Genomic DNA, 25495 nt, shown 5'->3' on the forward strand with positions numbered 1-25495 from the left:
ATCTGCTATTTGTTGCCCTGTAATATATCTAAGACTTTTTATCTTCTGGTTATGACATTCAGGTTTCTGTTTTTACTTCAATACTGCAGCATTGCCTTCGGCCTGGAGTTTGCTGCCTGGAATTGCCTCCTCAAATCCATTCAGAAGGAAATTATCCTGCCCATTCACTGATAAGATCAAATTACCCAGGGACTGAATCCCTCAAATAGCTGGTCTTCCATCATTACATGCAATACACATTTTCTTTCTTTGTATTTAAGGACCTCTGTAAGTACAGTTTCAAGGTCTTTCTGCTTACACTGTCAGTGAAGTGCTGAATGCCCCCTCTGATTTGGCAGTGTCTTCTGCCTTTAACTTAGTGTCAGGTGGGGTCACAGCATCACAGAATGGCTGAGGATGGAAGCCACCTCTGGAGCTCATCTGCTCCAGCAGGGCCACCCAGAGCAGGGTGCGTGCCCCGGACCATGCCCAGGTGGCTTCTGGAGATGTACAAGGAGGAGACCCTGCAGCCTCTCTGGGCAGCCTGTGCCAGTGCTCAGCCACCTGCACAGTAAAGAGTCACCCACAAGGTGGTCTCTCAGGTACCTGCTCCACAGGGGTTTCATTCTCTACATTCAGCCCTGGCATGATCTCTTCTTACCAGCACGGTCATTAGCTGTGGCTTGGTAGGGGGGTCGTTGGCTGTTGGCTTGCTGTTCCTTCATCCTGCCTGCCAATTGTAGTATGTCAGAAATCAAGAAAAAGAGATGTATTTTGGCTTTCTGTTTCAGTATGTCTGGTGCCATAGTAGAATAGAGCAGTGCTCGAGATTCCTACAAACGGGAAGTACAACTGTCCTTTAAGGAGTGAGCTACAGCTGATTTATTGCATGTATTGGTCTGTAGTGCTATTCATGGCTGATAGTTCTCATAGATAGAGTTAGGAATTTGTCATCAGGGAATGGGTAAACTCAGCTGGAATGAGCTCAGTGAAATATTGGAAACAAATATACGATGCATTTAATTTTGTGGATCTTCATATGTGGCTGATAATGGCTCAGATCAGAGGGTGCTTTCATAAAGTTACTGTCGAGGACTTTTTAAAACAGTGAGCAGTTATGTGCGTGCATTTCTGTAGCTGAGCTCAGGAGGCTTGTAGGTGAGCAAGGAGGAGAAGGCTAGTAGAGGCAAAAACAAGACATCAAATGGTTACAGCAAGAGTAAACAGTATTGCAGATGAAATTACTGAACAAAGGAGTGAAAAGTATCTAAACAGTGGGTCATCCTAGAGGTTACGTGGTTTGTATGCTTTGTAATATTCCCATGGATTTTTAAGTGAAAGGCAAGCTGTGACAAACATCTTGAGAATGCTTAGTATAAATGGAAGCTACAGGCAGTGGAATTTGCAGCAGGAAAAAAGCAAGTCAAGTATGAAAACAGCATATGTGCCATTTTCTGTAAATAAAAAAACCACAAATGTATTATTGACCAGATGTTTATGGATTAAAGAGGCCTTTTGCACTGCTAATAACCCAATTCGTGGCTTGGGCAACTCAGCTGTATAGAGAGCTGTTTGAAGAATATCAGTCATGCCATAGCTTACTTGGTTTGAACAGACATGGAAAAAAGAAACAAAAAAAAAACAGCATTATCAAATCATTGTTGGAAGATGTTTTTCAATTTAATCTTGTTGGAGTCATGAAACAGATGCTGTTCTCAGCACTGGAGTTCATTATTGTATTCTGTGACATTGCCAGGTAAGGGAAATGTGTGGTGTAAATCTCTTGACAGATTTCTTATGTGTGAAGATGACCTTCATCCCTGCCTACCTTACTGCCCTTCACAGTTCGGGACACAACAGACACGCATACTTTGGATGAAATTACTGTTCTGGTATGAGTCTGGAGTTGTGTCACTGGGAAAACATAGGAAGAAAGTTTCAAAGCACTTTGTCTGAATGTAGTGCAGGTGCTCTCAGAGAGCTTTTCTCAGCCTGGGTGACTAATTAGATAAAAGAATGTTAGCTCCATCAATGGAGTAACAGCAGGCGATTGTGGGCCTTGCCCAGCCAATGTGTTCTTGTAAATTCCTCCAGTCAAAAAGGAAGCCGCGCACACTGATGAGCTTCCTTGGTAGTTCATACCTGGCTTGAAGGTTCATTATTTTTCCTGTAATTGCAAACTGCATGAAAAAAGGGTTGTGTTCAGGAGCTGTATTTGTGGTTTTCTTGCACTGATTAGTCATGTACATGATTTAGTGTTTTGTTTTTATTTCCTGGCAGTTGAGCTGGCAGTTGTTAAATTAAAAATGATTAGATTGATCTGGGTGGCTGTGCAACTTCTTACAGTCAAAAAACTTAACTTTTAATTAGAAAAAAGTACCATACTGAAAGAAGCAGGAGAATCGAAATACTCTTTTTTCATGTTTTGGCACATACTTCATTCATTATTATAGGAGAGAACAAAAACTGCAGGAGAAGGTGACGTGTAAGTAGTTCTACTTTTTGTTGTCCTCTCTGGTTGTTATGATATTACTTGCTTATTTCTCTCAGTATGTATTTGTATACAGTTGACTTCTCACAGCAGCTTTAGAAGTTTCTCAACCTGGGCAGGATGCTGGAGCTCATGATAACAAATCCAGATTGGTGCCTGGAGCTCTGCACCTTGGTCCTCCTGCAGGTGGCACCTCCATCTGGAGTGCTGCTGGCCCTGTTACTAGGGGGAGAGTGGATGATGGCAACCAATTTGTAACAACTAATTTTCCCCAGATATCTGTAAGAAAAATAACTGTGGTGTATTAATTGGCTTGGTGGACAATAGTAATAAATTTCCACGTTCAATAATTCTACATTGAAGGGACGATTTACATTTGAAATTTTTTGAACCTGAGTTGGAGGTCACTGCTCTGATTAAAGTCACCCAAATGGTGTTGTTATTGCAATGTAATTCACATTAGTAATTTAATTTCCAGTTTTCAGATAGTGCAAGTATCATTTGAAGAAGTGAGCATTTACCGACGGAAGTCTGCTTTGCTGATAAGGTAGTAGAGATGTCATATACATCACAGATTTTCTTTGTGGAGCTGGTGATTATATCTGACAGGCTTGTGTAAACTGGAGAGTTGTACAATTGTCAGTATAGCAACTGCGTGCTGTGCTGAGGTGAGAGGACAGGAGGCACACACCTGTACACACAGGTGGAAGTTGTCTCACCTGTACTGAAGTACAGGTAAAAACTATGTGCACAACTGTTGAATGTCTCAGCAATTCTGTACAAAACTGTACAGATACTGGGAGCACTCAGGTCTTTAGGGTAAGCCAGCCATTTGTTTGTGTTTTGAGGTGACTAGAACAAAATTTAAGGGGCTGTTCTTTTTAAAAATACCTGAACTCCAAGCAAAGCTGCTAATTCTTTTTGGAATGAAAGTGAATTTTGGATGAGGGTAAAATCCTTTTTTAAGGATACAGTTACGCTGGTACTTTGGTGCTACTCTAGTCCATACTCTAGGCTACCCTGCACGTTCGCTGTTCTGTGGTGACTTCCAGGAAACGTGAAGCGTAACGTGAAGGTAACGTGACCGTTTTCATCGAGCAGTAAGCTAGCTGGACTTCTGCAGGGGTGAACGTGTTTGTACAGTTTGGTTGACTGTGAAGGAGCTAACATATGGCGAAGCAGCATATATATAAATGATGCCAACTCATTCTTATTACCAGAATATGAATTACAAATTTTCATTTGTTCCAGATGTCAGTGGAAATGTTCCAGTAACCTGCAGCTATAGGTCAGACATTCAAATGGAGGATTCTTAAGGTCTTAAAGCTGTCATGCAAATTTTTATTTTAACAGACTGTGTAAGTTTGTTGGTGTATTTGTTTAAGTCCTAGGATTTTCTTAATAATACCTTCTCTTCTGTAATTTATTCTCCTTAGAAGTTGACTTGGGACATAAATTTTCAGCTATGAAACATTGGCATCATTGACACCTAGGATGTGTTAATTCCTCAAGTTTTACTTCTCCTTCCCTGCCATCATTGTTAGTGCTAGGGGTTAGAAATTAAGCAGTTTTAATCAAAACAATATAGTGATATAAGTGAGGGTAGTGTGGGAGGAAAAAAGACTGAAACTCTGTGCATGTTTGGCATACAGATAGCGGTGACAGTAGAGAGAGAAGATTAATTCCCTTTTTATGCATCTATCATCCTCCCCACCTTAAGTTACGGAAGAGAGAAAAGCTATGAAATGTGTTTATTTTTCATAACAGAATATATTCATTTTCTTAATTTGAAGAAAATGAAGTTGAAATGGGTTCTCAAGTACTGTCAGCCTCCTGAACTGAAAGAGGGAACAAGCCTTTGTCTTCCAGGTTATCTTTAATAGTCCAATTTTGTGCTTGACTGGTTTACAACATTTGTCTCTCTTAACAGATGTTCATTTGATGTATAGTATAGGTAAGGTGCTTTCAGTAAATTAGGGTTATGAACAGTGTACTTTAAAAATGGATGCTTTGCCTGGGAATTTGGAATAGTAAAAATGATTGTAAGAAATTCGTACTTAAGTTTACTCCTACATTTGCATGGATATTTTCTGAGTTAATAAAGAATTTGAAATTGTTTTAGTAATTAAATTTTCCAGTAAAAATCTTACTATTACAGTATTTTTTTAATGCAGAAAGTTTTTATGTATGTATATTTGTTTTGCATTTACATGGAAGGATCTTTCTGCAGAGAAGCAGATGGATATACTTAAAAACAATTTCTAACAAATATGCCTGAATGCATTACATTCCTCATCTTTGTTAATGTTGTGCCTGTCTCTGTTGATTCTTGTCAGGTGGAAGACAACTGTCTGCCCCTCCATTCCTTCATACCATCCCTTTACACCTATGCTACCTGCCCTTTTGTTTGCTGTCTCTAGGTTGCCTTTTCCCCATCTCCATACAGATTTCATGCACTCCTTGCAATGGGCTGCTTGGCACTGTCATTTTGGTCACATACCCCTGTGCAAAGTTGTGTCTGGCACGGACCTTTATGTGGAGATGGAAGCAGCAGCTCCCCACATAGGGAGGATGTAAGTGAGACCCTTCTACCTTTCTTCATTCTTCCAAAGCTGGTGAAGTGCGGGGTTCTGAGAAGGAAGGGTAACATACCTGGACACTTTCAGTGTTTCTTCTATTTTTATTTTATTTTTTTTAACTTCAAACCATCTCTCTGCATGTCTTACTCCTTTTGGGCTATGCATTTCACTTTGTACTAAACACCTCTTATCAGGGCTTGAGGAAGGACCAAGAGAACACTGTGAAGAGCAAGGTGGTCTTCTCAGGACAGTGTTGCATTTGCTATAAAAGATTTCCTGTTATATCTGAGAGAAAGGGAAGTAGGAAGAGGAAAAGGCTGAAAAATAAGGCCTTCTTTTCTGAGGAACACATAATCAGTTGTGCAGCTGTCAAAAATCCTTACTTACAGTATTAATTGATGTTTTAACTGTTCTATGAAAAGATTCCACATGGATTTGTGTCTCTAAGTAGAGAAATCATGCTTCACCATAAAGCATTCTGTATGTATTGCAAATACAGCATGCTTGTTATTCTTCACATCCTTGACCAAAAAAAAACAACCAACCAACCAAACAAAAAACCTTCATTTGTCTCTGAAACTTAATAAAAGCACCTGTATTTTCAGTTAGTGGATGTAAAAGTATATGCATGTAATGTACCAGTTTTGCTATCTATGTATATGTATGAGCTGTACGCAGGTTTGTAAACTCCTTGTCTGTAAAAAAAACAAAAGTCTGCATTTCATGACAGATTCATAGATGTAAAAAGAAAAATAGCTCAGCCAATATTCTTTGGCTTACAAAGAGCTTAAAAAATCTATAGCCAAGGAAAACTGTAAACTGATGACTGGACTTCACTTTTGTTTTCCTTGAATCTGGAGGAACATCCATTTTCCTAGGCAAGATTTTAATGTACAATTAATTGATTTAAGTTTAGGGTCTCCATCAAAGCTCACGAAAAGTACAGTTGTGTGTGCAGCAGCATTTTGACGACAGTGGAGAATACTTGCATTTAAATTGGATTGGTGAAAGTTGTCAGTCAACCTAGAAAATGCTGCTACTCTTTTGAGTGAGTATTTTATGACCAGATTGACTTAATGACTGTCTGTTCAGGCCAGCTTCAGAATTTGAAGAATGAAAATTGAACGTAGCATGGGGAACTCTGCTGTCCTTTCTCTAGCCGACACAAGCCAGGGATGCTGCTCCTTTCTGCTAGATTTTTCACATGGGTTTGCAGAATGAAGGACTCTGATGGGGTCTTCATCTACTAGGGACTGTAATGGTTGCTGACTTGAAGTATGTAGAGGCGTGGAGATGTGGAAAACATTGTAGAAACTAAGCTGTAAAGGACTGAAAATAGAGTATATAGTTGTAAATGTTTATTTATCTGATCCGGTTCTGAAAAATAAATTGTTGCTTAGGACTCAGGCACAGAATCAGACCGCAAACTCACTTTGGCAGATGAATTTGAATACTAATGCCTTTGGGTTGCCTGAGTAAAGAAATGCTTTCCTAACGGTCATAATCAAATGCAGTTATGATGAACTTGCATTAATTTATTTTTTGGAGTGCATACTTTGGAATCATGTACCATTTGTTACGCAAAATCACAACGTGATTTTTTGAGCCTTGGCAAAATGGAAACTATCATTTTTTTTATTTATTTTTTTTAATTTGTAACACTAAGATGTGGATACAGCTGTCGGTTAAGATCCCTGGGTTTATGCCATCTTGTATAATGTAGGATTTTGATTAGACAGATTAAATTCCTCATTTACTTGGTCCAGTCATTCTGTGTCTGAGTATGTATATAATGCAGGGTTCTATATCTACATTCGTCTGAGGCTGACGTTTCATACAATCCATCAGAGGGATACTGGGTTTGAAGTGATGACTTTTGTGGCAGTATGGAAGACAGGCAGAAAAGAGCTCTGTAACTTAGTGTGAGTGTAGGGCCCTTTGAAATACGATGGATCATTTTGAAGTCAGAAGTGCTATAAAAAGCCTAAGCAAGGACTGTGATGAGACAAACACCCTCAGCTCTGACATGAAAAGGTAATTAACTCTTTTTCTTGACTACATCCATCCGTTCAATACCTGACTATAGCCTCAGCAAATCTGCTGGGGGCACTTGTGTAGTGGACCGCTGGGAAGTGGATGAGAGTGACTACTCATTATGTTGCTAGTATCATTGCATGTTGCAATTTGCAAAATAATTCTGTGCTGCTCATATTGTAGATTCAAGGGTGACACGTGCCAGAGTTGTTTCCAGTGGTGTCATGCTCCACAGTGAGGGGAACGACAGAAGAGAAAGCAAAAAGTGTAAAAATGGCTACCCAGTCAAGGTATATACATCCTTTTTAGGAGTCTTCACCATGCAAATAAAGGGTTACTTACTACAGAGGAGTTATATTTGACTCTTGGTATTACCTTAGCTGCCTCTGAAAGGGTTTAAAGGAAAAGAGGGGCTTCAGTCAAATTAATAAATAATTATTGTGTAGCTTTCTGATGTTAAAAAAGTGAATTGAAATTTACATGGCAGTTTATTCAATGTGTGATACATAATTAGCATATTAGCAAATGTAATTAAAAAGGAGTATGTTATGTGTAAAACTTTCAATATAATCCCATGCAACATCCTTGTCTCTAAATTGGAGAGACGTGGATTTGATGGATGGACTGTTTGGTAGATGAGGAATTGGCTGGATGGCCACATTAAAAGAATAGTGGTCAACAGCTCATTGTCCAGGGGGAGACCAGTGTGATGAGTGGTGTCCTTCAGGGGTATGTCTTGGGACCAATAATGTTTAATATTGTCACTGGTGGCAGGGACAGTGGGATTAAGTGCACTATCAGAAAGTTTGACGATGACACAGAGATGAATGGTGCAGTCGACACGCTGGAGGGAAGGGATGCCATCCAGAGGGACCTGGGTGGGCCTGTGCGAACCTCATGGAGTTCAGCAAGGCCAGGGGCAAGGTCCTACACATGGGCTGGGGCAATCCCAAACACGAATACAGGCAGGGTGATGAGCTGACTGGGAGCAACTCTGAGGAGAAAGGCTTGAGAGTGCTGCTGATGAAAAACTGAACACGAGCTGGCAGTGTGTGCTTGCAGCCCAGAAAGCCAACCGTGTCCTGGGCTGCACCAACAGCAGTGTGGGCAGCAGGGCGAGGGAGGGGATTGTCCCCCTCTGCTCTGCTCTCGTGAGACCCCACCTGGAGCCCTGCGCTCAGCTCTGCAGCCCTAGCACAAGAAGGACATGGAAGTAAGTATTAGAACAAGTCCAGAGGAGGGCTGTGAAGATAATCAAGGGGCTGGATCACCTCTCCTGTGAAGACAGACTGATAGATTTAGGGTTGTTCAGCCTGGAGAAGAGAAGGCCCCAGGGAGACCTTACAGCGAGCGGCCTTCCAGTAAAAAAAAAAAAAAAGCGACCTTCCAGGAAAGCTGGGACTGTTTGTCAGGGAGTGTAGGGATAGGACAAGGGGGAATGGTTTTAAACTAAGAGGGGAGATTTAGATTAGATATCGAAGAAATTCTTTACTGTGAAGGTGGTGAGGCATTGGCACGGGTTGCCCAGAGAAGTTGTGGGTGCCCCATCCCTGGCAGTGCCCAAGGCCAGGCTGGATGGGGCTTTGAGCAACCTGGTCTGGTGGGAGGGTTCCCTGCTCACAGCAGGGGGGTTGGAACTAGATGGTCTTTCGGATCACATCCAGCCATTCTGTGATTCTGTATTTGATTTTTAACATCCTTTGGAAGGGAACCTCAGAATGGATTTTATTGATCCTACTTCAGTATGGTGACTTATGAAGGAAAGAAATGTGCTGCTGAGAGAGGACTTAGCCTGAAACTGAAGTCTATTTTCCATTTTTTGCGGTCTGTATTCAAGTAGTATTTCAGATGCAAATCACATGAATTGGATGTGTGTTAAGAGGGATGTATTTTCAGGTGTGTCTATGTATCACAATTTACTGTGAGTACAATGTAGAGATCTACCTTTTATATTATGCTTGTTGAAGGGAATTCCTGTGTTTTTGTTAGGAACATTCTTTATAGACAGATTTCAAAGTACTGTGCCAGCAACTTTTGTGTGTTTTAAAATACAGGATCTGAATAAAAAGAAGCCAATGTGTCTCTTGATTTTTCTCAGTTGTGTGCTAAAATCCTTTCTCTGACAAAAATAAACAGAATTACACTTAGTAGTTTTATTTCTCTATTCCTCTGGCATTGTAAACATTTCATCTGTGGGTAGTAACATAAATTTTATTCTTCAGTTTCCCTAAGTCAAGTCTTGACTTATAAAATCTATTAAATCAGAGTAAATCACAGTTGCTAGTAGAAGATACCATTTTTTTCTTTAATTCTGTAATTTAAAAACAAACAAATGAAAACCTCTGTCACTTCCATTTTCAGTTGAGTTCTGCAGAGATGGTGTGCAGTTGTGTGGTATTAAGAATTTTATTTTGGGCTGAACACTTGCCAGAGAGAGCATTCACTTAAAGTGAAGCTTCTGAAGTGTAAACATGAGATAAATTCAGTTTCAATTTCAAATCCTGATCTCCTTTTTCATTTTTTCTTTAAAAGTGTACCATTAAAGCTACTCTGCCTTCCTCTCTTTCCTTCAAATGTATTTTCCATTTGTAAAATAATTTAACTAGCTTTTTGCTTTTGGCTCATTGATCACAAATCCTAGCAAAGCAGTGATTTGAAAGGTAGATGGTATACAGCACCTGTATGTTACAGACTAAAGTAAACCATAGGGAAAGATAATTTCTCTGCTTTTTCACTTCTGTTAACTTTTCATAGTAAGTAAAGGTAAGCAGCAATTCATGGTTAAAATGTGCCATTCTTAATTACAGGAATATGGCAGTGAAAGGAAAATTTGTGTATAGAGGGCATAATTATTAACATTCTCAGTATTTACTGTATGAGAAATGTCAGTGTGTTTAACCATCTTTGTACATCTCACAGGAAAGCCTAAAATAATTTGTTGAAAAACTAACAAGTTCATCTCATCACATTTAATGGATTCTTAAATCTCTATCAGCTTATCAAAGGAAACATTAATTAAAAGTATAATTGACTAGCCAGCTGTTCTGTGTTTTCTGTCCAGCAGCCTCTATTAAAAACATCACAAAACATGTAAAGCTCTTCCTCTGAGGCAGATGAGAAGTTCCCCGTGCCAAATTCTCCTCACGCAGTGAGGTTTAAAGTGTAGTTTCTTAGCTGAATGCACGTTGGGTGACCAGAACCTACAGGTATATAGTGCTCTCGTATGGGGGCAGGCTAAGTCTTCAGTAGGCACAGAAAGAAAAAACGTGTAAAACATGGCATACACAGCTAGCATGTCAGAATGCTTTGTTCCCAGAGGGGGGCATTGCATGACTAAAGCTGAACGTGTGGTTGCGTTTTCCTTTCTACATACACAAAGTCCTCTGACAGCGGGGTGGTTCAGAGGCTCGGGTCTTGTATTGGGAGCAGTAAAATAGGCATGTAGTGAAGACAAGCTCCATCTTACCAAATTGTCTTACCTTAACGCCTAAAAATGTGCAAGTATTTACTGCATGGGAAGAGTATCTTTTGTCCATTAGGTTTACAGCGTTCATTCCCAGGGCTGGGAATTATTTTCCCAATGTACAAGAAGGGCCTCATGGAATCTTTATTTCAGTTTTCCTTTTGTGAGATGGTTGCTAAACATGCTTTAGCAACCTCCAGCTGTATCTTCCCTTAAAAAGGATGATAAGGCTTAAAAGGTATACACCACCTACAAAAGCAAACTCTATAATAACGTATAGTTTGATTATTGAAGCTTCTTCAAAGCATAGTGGGTTCGATTTGGGGATGGAAATGCTTAGTAGTTTGTTTATGGTCTGTAATTACATCTGTAGTTACAAATGTTGACAGCTGCATGGTCTTGTTGCAGCTTGTTATTTCTGTACCGTTAGAGGAGACTTTAACATGTTATGTGTCCCAAACATTAATCCTCCAAATAGAGGGGAAAAAGAAGGTAAAATCTAGTAGACTGAATAGTTATATAATCTATCATGTCGTTTCAGTTCAAGTGATGCTGTAAGTGGCATGAGAGGAAAATGCAATGTGAATAGCAAGTTATGTATGCCAGAAATCAAAATATAACTTAAAAGACTTTGTGCCACACTCTCAGCAGAAAAAATATGGCTGGACAATGAGCTTAAATAGTATTCCCTGTCCTGTTCCATATGAACTTTCCTCACAAAAAATGGGAAAGCGTGTCTCCTCCTCTCCTTGTTACTGGATGGATGATGTTTTCCAAGCCAAGATATTTTATTAAGAGAATTCCTGCATGGAAAATCCCTCTTTTTTTGGAAAAGAGTGTCCATTGTTCAGAGCACTGTTTGAGCTTCTGGGATGTGTGAGAAGGACTTTGTACGAGTAGGTTGTGAGATCACGATGTAGTCACAACCCAATTCTAGAATCATAATTATTCCAGCCTCTGGTCCATTCCTGATGTCATTAGTAGATTGTTATAAACAATAAATTAAATATTCTATGCTCATCTCTTTTGTACAGCCCAGAGGAAACAGCTTGGCAGAACAGTGCTGTAAGGCAAGAAAAGCTATACAGCCAGACTCGTATGTTCTTCTTATTTGTGGAGTTAAGCTGCTAATGGTTTATGTTGCCTTTAATAACTTTCACAGTTTTGTATAATCATTTATTTTCTGGAATCCTGGGGAAGAAAAATTTACTTGGATGGGATTTCTGGAGGTCATTTTGCTTAACCTCTTGCTCAAATCAGGGTTATCTTCAGTTGCACATAGTTTCGTCCAGTTTGGAAAATCCTCAAGGATGGAATATCCCCAGGCTGTCTATACCACCTCCTCTGATGTTTAACTGTTTTTTGTGGGGAAGAGTTTTTTCATAAAGTCCAAGCAGAGTTTTGATTAGGCTGCAACTTGTGACTGTCTGGTTCTGTTGTTTCATTGTGCCGCTAAGACAAGGGTCTGCTCTAGGCTTTTTTGTATGCCTTTTAGGTATAAGATGCCCCCTTTGCTTACTCTGTCCTGGAAAACAAAGAATAACAACAAAACAAAACAAAGAAGAAAAAAACAAAACAACCCAACCCAACAGTTTCCTTAGTCTGCCGTTATTTGCTGTATTAATTAGCCCACTAATTGTGTTAGAGATACTCCTCTGGATTCCCTCCGGTTTGTGGATGTGTGTCTTGTGATGTGTGACAGGAGGCCCAAACTGGACTCAGTACTTCAGGTATGGTCTTATGAATATGAAGTGGAGAGGAATAATCCTTTCTCTCAATCTTATCATACTTGGGCAAATGTGGCCCAATGTGAGGTTGCTTTCACTGCCACAAGAATCATTTTCCTTCATTGTATTGAAATTATTTTATCCTGATATGTTTTCTTGCCTTCTCTTTGCACAAAATTCATACCAAATTCCCTTATCTGTGTAGAAAAAGCATGTCTAAGTGACAAGAATAATTGAGGTATAATTTTAAAGGAAATAGGCAAATGAGCATCAGCAAATACCAGTGGTTATGAAGCTTTGTGCTTCTTTTACTTCTGCTAGCTGAATTACAATTAGCACAGTGTAGCCTAGCCATATTGTTCTTCCCGTTGGGTTATGCAGATCTATTTAATATGACTCTGATATGCAGTCTTGTGCTGTATATAAACACTGTTGTGTTGGTGTGCTTCTCCTCTGCAGCTTCGCTGAATGTATTTCCCACCTTTTTTAAGGATGGGTGATACCTGGAGGAATAGCCACTGAAAAGTTTCAGGTCAGAATATAAATTAGACACTTGTTCTGCAGGTAGTTAAAAGTAATAATAAAAAAAAAAGGTTAGTTAAGAGTATCATATCTTGTGGAAAAATACCTGGATAAAATTATCTGAATTGTGAAGACAGATAGTTTGGATGTTTATTCCTCCTTCTTTTTGCTATAACTTTTTAGAGTAATGTGGTGTTTTACACAAGGAATTCAAGAACGATTGTAGGTTTTCCTCCTGAGTACCAGGTATGACCTGTCAGCATAACTGCAAAACCGTGATGTACCTAGCATCCTGTCAAATGTAAATTAAAGTGAGATGTTATGAGCTGTATTTTCTTTTCTTCTTCTTTTTTTTTTTTTTTTTCCTGTTCAATTTCTTTTAAGTTGGTCTGTAATCTTACAGGGCCATGCAAAGTATTAAGAGCATTCAGCCTTTTAATTTTTTTTTTTCCTGAAATGGGAGGTTTTCTTCAGGTGCATATTGCTGGGTGACATTTGCCACTTGGAGAACAAGTTAAGTCTCTCCTGACAGGACATGGCTGAGGAGTGCGTGGGAGAAATGGTAGGCAATAGTCTGTGCTCTGAACCACGATCTGCACTTCTAGTAAACTGAAAGAAGAAAATTTCCAGTTTCCCCATAGTTTCTCTCTGTTGCATCAGGGCTTCTCGAGCTGTGAACACGAAGCCATGGATCAGCGTGCAGGATTAGTTACATGTAGCCGGTTTTGACTGCTGATCGGTTTCCAGATAGGGGTCAGAATATTGCTCTCTGTAATGCAGATGAGGCATAGATAGATTCTTCCTGGAGGCCTTTCAGCTCTTCCATTCCCACATGACATCTGTGTGGAAAGTACAGCCATCTGCTCCCTGGCCTGCTCCCTGCTTCGGGCTGTCCCTGGGGGACCTCCACGTTTTCTCTCTTCCTGTAACACACCAGTCTCACTCAGCAAAACAGCCAGACTGTCGTTTTTTAAGAGTTCCCTTTTGCTTTGCCCTTATCAAATATGTGTTTGTTCGTTATCAAAGATTCTGAGCTTCACTTACACAGAGCTGGAGACCAAGCATCGGGCATACTGTGTCGTTGCAGGGCAAGGGTAGGTGTGTGTGTGCCTGAATAGCAGCCAGGCCCTTCCTTGGAGCTGCTAACCTCGATGGCTTCAGCACACTGACGTGTGGAAAATCCGGGTATGGCCTTCCTGCTAGCAGGAGCAATTTATTTTCTGAGCGTGGTCTGTATTGCATGTTCAGTGATCCTAGTATATTTCCACAGCAATTCTCATGCTGATTAAAGAAGAGGATTTATGTTTTTGACAGTTCTTGGCAGGTAGAGCTGTGGTAGAAGTGTGGGAGGTTAGTTTAAAATGATTTATAACAGATACATGGACGGACTCTGTCACCATCTCCATTATTTCTTATGTAATTGTTGGAAATAGTGTTTCATAAGCAGATGATGACTTCCATTCAGCTTCACATCTATGCTCTCTAATCTGTGCTAGTCGAATATGCTTTTATCCATAACCTGGGCAAATGCACAGATCATAATTCAGCTGCACTCCTCTGAATTGTTGCAAATTCTCTGTAGCTGGTATGTTCCGCTATATTCAGCACTGATTTGGGTGAAGAAGTGTCTTTAATCCTGTGGAGAAGTCTTAGCTTGAATTTGAGATTCATTGCAGAAACACGTTGTCTTGTAGTCGTCTGCTTTTAATTCTTGATTATTTTAACAGTGTTACCTTTCCTTTCTTGGACAAACTGCTAAATGTTTTGCATATGTGTGTATAGGTTCCAGATAATTTTGAATGTTTTGAAGGTCAGTGGTATATAATAAATATATTAAACTAGGAATGCCATAGAGATTTTGCTGGTTCAGACACAGCATAAGGGAAGAGAGATTAGTATAATGTGTGGGAAACTTTGTTAAACATTGAACTGACTTTGCTCAAATTGGATTTGGGCCATTACATTTTGCTGCTAGGGTAAGTATGTCTTTGAATAAGTCGTACTATACCAAGTTTTCCTCCATCAGCTTGATCCTAGAATGAGGTTGTAATGCTGAGTTTAATGACAATAGGCAGCAATTTGACAGAAGAACAGCAGTTATGACTTCACCACAAGGTCTAATAGGTGGGAAATATTTCCAAAAAGATAGGAAGAGAAACAAAGAAAAGTGATTTGTGCTCAAAAGTTTTTGCTGTTCAGAAGGAGAAAAGTTTCACGTTCCTGTCAATCAACACACATATGATCTGATAACACATGACATTGTGATGCAAAGAGCAGGGCGTTCACTTTTCAAAGATGTATAACACTGTGAAAGAGGTGTGGGTTTGTGAGGGGATATTGCAAATGCTGACCTTTGGGACAAGGTGATGGTCCAAAATTCACCATACACATTTGTATTAGAGCTTCAAAACTCATTTTATTTTAAGGTCATTCTGTCGTCTTTTCCTTTGGTCTGCCTGTACATAATGCTTTGGCATCTTTTAGTTGTTGCTCTCTTCCTGGTGTTTGATTTATTGCTAATGTTATAAAGCACTTGATGTTGTCTTAATTATATAAGGAAATGTTGTCATACTAACAGAATATGTGATGCAGAGCTGAGGTTTTCTGCTTGTCACTCTGTTGTCTGGTGGCGTAGATGTTCTCTGACAGGTCCCTTTTGGTTTAAAAAGAAAAAGAAAGGGTTACAATTTGGGGGGAGTTCTGACAGTCAGTTATTACTGTGTTACAGGATAATTTAAAGTAGTATTAATTGGTTGCTGTAGATTTTCTGGGTCAAGTATGAAATTACATTAACTACTTCTTTACATGAGCTGATTCAACAGTGTTTAGAGGTAGGGCATCATTTTTGTAAAAGCAAACATTTCAGAATTAATTATACTTGGCTTCTGGGGGGGAAATATATCAGAAACAGATTAGAATGGTGATATAAATTCCTGGATTACATTTCTGGTTTCTTTTCCAATCTTTTGCATGGATGGGACTCTTCATTTTGACCCTGAGGTTGCTTCTTGAAGTTAAATCTCTTTTCCCTAAACACCGCTTGTGCCGTGCTTCTCCGAGAACAGCAGATCTCTACATGTTTCTAGTACGGGTCACGTCCTTGAAAACTTTGGCACTCGTCTCCTCGTAGTGGTTTCAGTGAAGGGCAGCTGTAACTGTTGTGCTTTTTGTGTTGCAACATTAGTAGGTATGTGTGCCATCATCCTGTGCTGCTCTTTGTGGGAACTTGGGGTGCAGCTCCTGCGGCTGTGGCTGATCCATCCTTTTAAAATTCATTTTGGGCTTGTTCTTACACCCCGCTCCTCATTTCTGTCAGCTCCTTTGTTACTGCAGTGCCAGACGCTCGTACAGCCCTGTGAAGCGACCTGGTGTTGGCAATGGCCCTGTTCAGGAGGAGGATGGACGACACGACCTGTGGAGGTGCCCCAGTCGGGGTGGTGGGATGCTCGGCTCCGCTCTGCTTGCTGCGGGTGTTGCTGGCACTCAGCGTTGTTAGGAGAACTTGTAGGCAGGAGGGGCAGGCAGCAGGTGAGAGGCCCTGAGGGACGAGTGTTCCTGCTGACCAACCGCAAACAGTGAAACTACGCTTCTGGCCCCAGGGAGGATTGAAGAGCACTGTGGTACGAGCCTGAGACAACAGTCGGTGCTCTCAAAAGCTTGCTGGTGGCAAGCGGGTGTCACGTTGTACCTCAGAAATAGTGATCGGAGGGAGCTATTGTGGTCCCGTCAGTCACCGTATTTTCGCTTTCCTGTTGCTGTGCCGTTTAGCCAGGCTAAGCCAGCAAAAAGCTGTTTTTCAGTCTTGTTTTGTTTCTTTGATCCCCATCCCCCCATGTGTTTCAAGGCATCTGGAATTTGTTGAACTGTTCCCTGACAGAAAGGCACCACAACACAATCATCTTTCTGAAAAAGAAATGTGTGCAAGTTCTGCTGGAAACTTCCAACCTTAAATTTGTATAACTGATGTCAGAAAGTTCAGAGCAGAAATAGTCGCAGACCACTTAAACAGGGCGACAAAACGTGCCCTGCTGTGAGGGACTTCCTGTTGTGCAGAAAAGAGAGAGGCAAGCCACAGGGGTCATCCCAAGCTACCACGAGCAATTGATTGGATGTGTCTTCACGTTCTCCTTGCTCACACTTTGATTCAGACAGAGGCATTTTCCATAGTGGGGTGTGATTGTAAGAATATTATTTTGTTAGCGTTAGCATAGTATGGCAGGTAGTAGGCAGGGTGTTACTATATTTTGGTTTTGTTTTGTCATTGTGTTGATGTTGCATTGTTTTTTTTTTTAATCTATTTGAAGTCCTGAGAGTAGAGAGATTTTTTTGCTGGTTGGCACGATCATGAATGGAGAATCTGTGGTGCCAGCGGTGATTCTGGGGACAAACCTGCACAGCTGTTTTACAAAGCTGTGTCACCATCAGGGGTGCAGGTGATGGTAAGTGCAACAAGCATGTGGCAGAGGAATCTGGTGTGCTGTCAGTCCCCTGATGAGACCACGCCAGGGTGCACTACATCCTCCCAGTGTCATGTGCTACGTAACACCTCCAAAATGCAAAGGGGAATATTGCTGGTAGCACGGAGAAGATGCTTTGCTGACTCTGAACAGCAGTTCTGTAAGCTGATACACGACTGCAAAAGGGACTGAAGATCACTTCAAATAGTGCTAGTCATTGGGTGTGAACTGCTCTCTGTCGTTGTTATGCAAGTAAACAATATATGCTTTGGATGTTTAATGAACAGAACTCCTACTACGTTAGAAGTTAGAACTTCTTCATGCTCATTCCCCATTCTACTTGTGCATGTGTTGTTTATTCGCAGCTACACATGTTGGAGAGAACTCACATTTGTTAGATAATTTTTCCAGCATGCCAGATTGTTTTGAGTTGAAGTCTAGTTTTCTAACATTCTGTGCAGCCACTTCAGCTTCACAGCAGTGGAAAGTTAACTGGGGTTGTCCTTGTTTCATTGTCCAAGTGACAACTGGAGTACTGAATGCTACCGTGTGCAGCATCGAGCTCCACGGAACTTTGCAGAACACGTTCCTTTATTTTGACAGTGAATCCCTGGTACCACTCTGAGTATTGTTCTCCAGCCAGTTATGTGCTCACTCTGTAATAAGTGCTTTCATGTAAATCAGGTTTATGAAAAATCGAAATCAGTTATGAGAATGTCATGTGTAATGCTATAAATTAACCTCACTGAAATCAACCATGTAGGAAATTGTATGCTTCTTCTCTCTCTACAGAACCTGTTCCTATACTGTTGAAGAAAATTAAATTGATTTGATGGGATTTTCTTCTCCTTTATAAATCCACCCTGGTTCTTATTAATCTTCCCTTCTTTCCCAGCAGTTCTTGATCTTTTCTGCTGGCTTCCAAAACAAGTGTAGTGCATCTCATCCCGTTCCTCATATAGGCAGATAAAAAGAGCCTGGAGAAGATTTGTCTCGTGTCTATTTTGTAGATGTAGTAACTGCTGGAGCACAACGGTGTTTGTGTTTTGTCTTGTAGTACCTAGTTTTGTTCTTACAGAAGGCATAGAGTATCATAGAGTACCTATGCAAAGTGGTCTTTGCTTTTCTGATACTCTGCATCTTTGCCTGTGTACTCAACATCTTTGACAGTGCCTGTCTCCAAGTTCCTAAAGCTAAAAGAAACTTTTCTGGAGCTTTTTGGATCCAGGTGCTTTGTTTGGAGATGCGCTGGGGGTTCTGCTCATCTGTAGTTTTGATAAGGTGACTAGAAGGAAATCAAGACACACACATTAACAAGTGTTGATAATTCGTTGGATTGTAAAAGATAATCAAGGACTTTTCCCAAGTTTTTCCATATGAGTATATATATATTTTATAAGTATGTATTACTGTGTATGTATATGTGTGTATATATATATATATATATGTATTAAAGTGTGTCAGTATTGGTTCCAGGCTTTTCAGCAGCTCCTAGCATCGTAATGGCTTTGGGACAGGATGTTCGAAAAACTGGAGGTTTGTGGGGTGAAGTGTATGTACATATCACTATATCTAGTGTATGGATAACATGCACATGATAATTATTGTTTGGTTATTACAGGCATCAGTGGTTTATATCATTTTGAGACTGGCAGATGCTCAGAGGAGGTGTCTGTGCTGCCAATCTCCTTGCAACAGCATTGTCTCCATCTCTGGTATCTGAAGGTTGTTGAGAGCAAATGTGGGAAACTGCTTTACTGTGGCAAGAGAAAAAAAGCTGTGCTTCTAAAAACGTATGCAGTCAGTGCCAAAAGAACAGCTGCTTGGAAATGTCATTGAGACTTCGCCAGAGAAGCTACTGGAGCTTCATGCCAAGTATCACCAAAAAAGGAAGGATGATTGTTCTCCAGCTCTCACAGATAAGTTCAAAGCTACAGCCCCTGAGCTAGAAACAAATTGTATGATGAAGGCAACACAGTGATGAAAAATAAAAGAAATATCATTTCTGCTAAGCATGTTAATAAGAAAAAGTCATTTTGTGTACTTGGATATTTGAGAGGATTAACGCTTTCAGGTTACCTTGCTCTGCTGTGCAGTGTAGGCATTTTTTCCCTACTGTAATAAGCTGGTGATCCCAGCAGAGTGGATTGTGAGAACTGCAGAGAAAACAGCAGTTTTTAAAGTGTATAGGAACACTTAAATAACAGTTATTTGTGCTTAATAAATCTATGCTTAGCGTCAGTAACAAAAACATCTTACTAAATTTTAGGAGCAGAGGTCTGCCTTCTGAAATTCTGTATCATTTATGAACGTGTGTTATGATATGCAGATATACAAAAAAGTGCTGGGTGCCCGCATCCCAGCAGTTAAATATTCCTGAAGTGGAACTGACAGGGGAGGGTAGTAGTTGGAAGGTAAAACTCTGCAGTTACTTACTTTTCTTTAGGAAGGCTACCTGAGCTTTAAGAAAACTTTTGACGTCTTTGTTTTTGAAGAATTCTTTACACACTTTTTGCATATTTAGTTTTGAATTGTACAGCAGTAATGAAGTGACTCCTGTTTTATTCAGCACGCTGTTGAGAGCTCTGGCCTTTATATGCAAGCTCATCCTTACAATATTTTTTTATTTTTTAAATATCTTGATCCAGATTCTGTACATTAGTTTTATTTATGCTGTTCATCATTCTCCCAGCTTCTGCCATTTTTTCAGTCTTCCTCTTAAGATCGTTTTTTTCCCCAGATGTAGTGATCTCTTAGTGGTCTCTGTAGTGACTAGCTCCACCAGTGTCATGGGAACACGAGGCTTGTTTCTTTTAAGAAATGCTAGAAAGGCTATTAATAAAATACTGTATTAGTTTTCAGCACTACATTGTCAATGTTCTGACAAGAATGATGTTTACAAAAGTTGATGGCAAGTTGACTTCTGATGTAAATAGGCATTGGTAGCTGGAGAGACAAAGCATCAACATAAGCATCAACATATCATTCTGGCTATAATCAGAAAAATGGCCTGTGGGTGGGCATGTGGCTAAGTAAAGGACAGACATGAAAACCTTCTGTAGCAAATTTTGTTTTGATACATGTTGATAAAAATTCAAAGTTCTCCATATGTAGAACAGGATTCTAAAATATTCCATTTTTTGGACATGGTCAAGAATATCATATGTATACTTTTAGATAGACAAGATATCAGATATTTGTTTGGCAATACCGGCATCTGGAATAGAAACACTAAAATATGTGTAAGTCTTTACAAATCACTGGATGGTCTAGTTCTAAACTGAACAATTTCTTATCAATGGGGTTAATGAACAAAAGTATTATACAATAAGAAGTCAGTCAAATTATATTGATTGTTGCTATCCTTTGCTAAAGTTTATGTTAAGGAGTTGGTTAAATTTGGTTATGAAATGAAAGAAAATCACAAATGCATTAAAGAAAATGACAATTTTTAGCTCTTACTTTAAAAGCAGGCAGATGTGGTGTGAATCGTCCGAATTCGGAATTACATTCCGAAACCTCTTGCTTTGCCTTCAACTCTAAATTAAAAGTCGTTAAAGTTCTTATTTATTTTTTTTCAAAAGGCAGTGTTAGGAGAACATATTAACTAGAAATGAAAAATAAAATCATTTTTAAAAATAATTTCTTTAAGTCCCTGCTCAGCCATGGTCAAAAGAAAAGACCTGCTCTCTCACAGGTTCAAGATTCAAAGCTTTGTACTCTGCTAAGCTCTAGATAGAATTCAACATGTTTTAAAAAGTTTAATGCTTAACAAGTGTTCTTGCAAAATGCTGTAGTGAATTTATTTATGAGCAAAATGGATGGATGTGTTAGAGCAGATTGTTTGTGAAGGCTGGACCAGGTGAGAGATGAAAGGAAAAAATAGCAGATTGCTACCAGAGGTTGAGAAACACAGACTAATTGTCTTTTACGTAAATCCATTTGCTTTAAAAATGTTTGCATGTTCTGAATAGGGTTTGAGCAGAGGAGAATCCCAGTGGGTCTGAAGACTGAAAACTTAATTGGATCAGTCAACTAAAACTAAGACACTTGAAATAAGCAAGGGATCATCTAGGATGTGCTGAGAAAAACCTAAGACTGCTAGTTTGACAAGTGTTATAGGAAAATAACTTCCATTTTTAAGAATTGAGCCTCAGAGATATATCGATCTTTTCAGAACAGAATATGTAATGCCAATTTTATTTTGTGTGTGTGTGAAGTTGAAAAGCACTGCAAGAGGGGTATTGATTTATTTCCTTCCTATAACTCCTACACATCCCTCTCATTGGCATAATTCCAATGTGCTAGGAGTACTTGGTTAATTCATGTCCCATGGTAATATGAGACTTGTGCTTGGATACTTTGAGTAGGCTTTATATACATCTTTTGCTGGCAGCTTTATACCAGTTGCTTCTTCAGTGCTCAGTCTGGGGGTATATAATTATACTCAAAGGTTGCAGGGTTTCTTTTGTAGTTTTTTTTTCTTGGTAGTTTTTGTTTGTTTGTTTTAACCATCACAAGTATTAGATGATGTATTAACAGCTGTACAAGTTCAGCTGATATTGTGGCATCCAGTTTTAATTTCAGTGAGCAGTTTGTAAAAACAAGCAGCGTAGAAAAGTTGTGTCTCGTAAATGTTGCACAGACACTTTTCTTGGACTCAGGTGTTGGCATCTCAGATCTCTTGAGCCAGGTACTGAGCAACTTGGATCTCATGTATGGTTCGATGAATTAAGGTTCTTCCACTGTCTTAATAAGTAGGCTGTGGAAGCAGGGGTCACAAGAAATAGGCTAGATGAATTTCTTTTGGGTTGCAAAACTGGATGGAATCCTCTGCAGGTGTAGTTCTCGATTACTTGCTGTCTGCATGGAAGGATTCATTGAGTAGAGCTCATTTGGCTCAGTGGTGGAACAGTAGGTTTCCTACATTTGCAGATCCTGTTAAGCTGGGAGGAACTGCAGGCATATTGGGAGGACTAGATTGTTATTTTTAACTCCTTGACAGCCTGGATGAGTAGCATGACAGAAATGTGGTAATTTCTGTAGTGTAAGATGCTGAATGTTTGCAGCAATGATGACTTTGCAAATATGGGGTAGTGGACAGAATGCAAAGGAACAGTTTTGCAGAAAAGTGAGCTTAACAGATTTCAAGCTGGACAGCAGTCATAAATGTCATGCTAGAAAAAATGAAATTGTAGCAAAGATGAAGCACTTTTTGTTGATCCTTTTTCTCAACTATGTGCTGAGGAATATGCCAAGTCAGAATTCTGTGTCCATCTTTGGAAAACTTCAAAGATACTGATCAAAAGTAGTGGAGCAAAAGAACAACCGTGGGATGCTGAGAGGCCTAGCATATGTTCTCTGCAAAAAGACTGAACAAAATCGAGTCCTTCAGCACAAGGAAGAGAAGAGTCTTAGATAGTTAGGGAATAAAGCAGAGGAATACTTCTGCTGCCTATAAGGAAAAGTGCAGTAGGTTAATATTGCAGCAAATTGCACAGCAGTGAAGAAAGCCTTTAAAGATAAAGCATAATTAAATATGGTAAAAGGTTACATATGAGAGTGGCTTGATTGTTTTACCATCATAGGATTTCAAGAACAGATAAAGTAAACACTTCTTATGACTAATGAAAATATATTTACCTTGCAGGTATATTATATAACCTCTTTAAGTCTCTTTTGGGCAAGTTTGCTGTTGTTGTCTTGTTGTTGTTGTTTGTTTGTTTGTTTCGCAGTGGAAAAAGGAAGTTTTAAAACAAAAATAAATCTCAAAATGTTCTCAATCATAGAGTAGCTAATCTCATCATTTCTCTACCCATTCTCTTCCTAACATTGGAAAAAGGAAAGAAAGTCCAGCTTTGTAACCTACCTTTGTCCTTTTTGAAAGGAGCATAAATGTTGAAAGTCAATCTATATTTTGTTTGCAGGTTACGAGATGACAGAATTAGGATAGAACGAATGGGAAACCACCATTTTGAATACACACATGCTTTCCAACTAATTACAGATTTTTATGCAAAAGAAGTGCCTGATATTACAGGTAGGTAATTCAGAATGTCTTTGAAGCGTGCATCCCATTAGCTTTTACATAGAGAATGAATACATTTGGGTGCATCACAGACTTCATGGGCATGTCTACATCCGGTTTATTTAAATGTTCCTGACTTGATCCTCCTCTATTAATGATGAATCTTCGTTGCTCCAGACTTTCTCACTGGTCTTAAAGGCCTGGAATTCTGCAAGGCAAATCTTACTAGCAAAGACCAAGGCCAAGAAGGCATTGAGTTCCTCAGCCTCTTCCATGTCCTTTGTCACCAGATCCACTTGCCCATGCAGTAGCAGGCCTGTATTTTCCCTTGTCTTACTTCTGCTGCTGATGTACTTGTAGAAGCTCTTGTTGCACTTCATGTATCTTTCCAGTTTCAATCTCAGGTTGGCTCTGGCTTTCCTAAACCCTACGAGCTTGAACAGTGTCTCTGTATTCCTCCTGGGTCACCTGTCCCTGCTTCCACCTTTCATCTTCTTCCTTTTTATGCTTTAGTCTGGAGCGTCTTGTTCATCCATGCAGGCCTCCTGCTACTCTTTGCTTCATTTTCTGCACTTTGGGACCAGTTTTGGGCTTGGAGGAAGTGATCCTTGAGAACAAATGTTATTTACATACAAGTGAATGCAAGGCTAACATCTCTTTTCTCATGTCTTGAAGAAGTATGTTTAGACATATAAATTCACACATATATTGCAACTGAGGGAAATGATACATCTGAAATGTTTCTTTAAGTTCTTGTGCGTGTTGACACTCTAAGAACAGAAGAACAGCTTAAAAAAGTGTCTCTGACAAAACTTCATTTAAAAAATAAATCCTTTTATATTGAGATATCATGGAGTGAATTTTACTATTGTTGCATCTGGAATAGGAACTGCGGTTAAGCACTGTCTAGAGACACTATGTAACACAAATAGCTGTCTTACCAAGATGGAACCTTATTTGCAAACTTGCTGAGGCAGATAAATCATCAGTACATGTGCCAAGGCCTTTTTATTCGTTTTAATTTGCGCAGATGTTGCCCACAATATTTCAAGATTTCAGAATTCAGTACTTAATATGTATATTTAGAAATTTTTTATGCTGACAGCTACTCATTTTTGTGAGGAAAAACCTGTGGAGTCGAATGTTTTGAATTTCGTAATATGTTCTCATTATTGTAGAAGTCTACAGTTTTTGGAACCATAAATATTATTTTGGAACCACTTTGTGTTGATCTGTAGATAACATAGAACACTATACACATAATAAAGATTTTTATTAGATTAAATATTGAAATATAGATTATACTTTTTCTAAAATGCATTCGTGGAAAACAGTAATTTAACATGGAAATTTTTCTGCTTTTAGGTCCTCAAAAACTATCTGTAATACTAAGCTTGGATAAGCCTGTTATTTGTGCTCTGGCAGCAGTAATTGCATACCTCAAAGAATTTAATTTAGAAAAGATGCTTTACAATCCAAGGTAAGTTACCTTATATAAATTTCCAATTCAAAGCACCAATACATGTACCAGGGATATCTTGCAACTTTTAACAGGCAACTTCCTTTCAATGAAATGAGCCCACCTGGAGTGATAAACATCATCTTTATAAAATTTAAGCTCCTAATCAGAACTGAAGGAATCAAGTGATTTTGTTTTTCCAAGTGGTGTTTCATGAGATTCTTTATGAAGTATGTTCTTATAGACATTACTATCATTAATGTAAATGAGCAGCTACTGCAGCCAAGTGTTATTAAAGATGAACAAGGTGCAAAAATTGTAGATACTAGGAGGTAAACTGTACCATTTGTCAATAAATACCAGCTATCATATCTCAAGCTCAGTTTTACTCTATGAACCAAGGCTTTTTTTGGCAGCTTTTTAAGAACTTTTTATGCTGTAATTTAGTTTTGTAAGATGTTGTTTTATTTTGCCATGGAGGTGTGTAAATCATGTTTCCTCCTTGTAACTTTGGAAGCAGATATAAACGCTAACATCGCAATGTTTAGACAGTACTCAGCAGATAGGTTTGTTGGTGAATCCAGTTAACAAGCAAAAAGAAAACAGTCAGCACATCCTGGCTCTCTGAAAAATCCCTTGAGTTGGCTTAGTGGTATCTAGGAGTAGGGAACAAGTCTTGCAAAAACTTGTTCATAGATCTTTACTGTTCGTGCAAGGTTACTAGAAAAACACACAGCCATGAAAATAAACTTATCT

The 25495-nt window shown here is 39.3% G+C and overlaps 1 protein-coding gene across 2 annotated transcripts in view; it reads left to right on the top strand.

Annotated features, from left to right (window-relative positions):
* MSH3 (mutS homolog 3) overlaps positions 1-25495 on the top strand; it is a 113588-nt gene that overhangs the window by 15877 nt on the left and 72216 nt on the right. For both annotated transcript variants that reach the window (XM_040540627.1, XM_040540626.1), the window contains exons 9-10: positions 23180-23292; positions 24646-24760. In XM_040540627.1, coding sequence (XP_040396561.1) covers positions 23180-23292; positions 24646-24760 — 228 coding nt within the window. The remainder of the gene's footprint in view (positions 1-23179; positions 23293-24645; positions 24761-25495) is intronic.

This window comes from Cygnus olor, chromosome Z (genome assembly GCF_009769625.2).
Source record: "Cygnus olor isolate bCygOlo1 chromosome Z, bCygOlo1.pri.v2, whole genome shotgun sequence".
In the NCBI taxonomy this organism is placed as follows: domain Eukaryota; kingdom Metazoa; phylum Chordata; class Aves; order Anseriformes; family Anatidae; genus Cygnus; species Cygnus olor.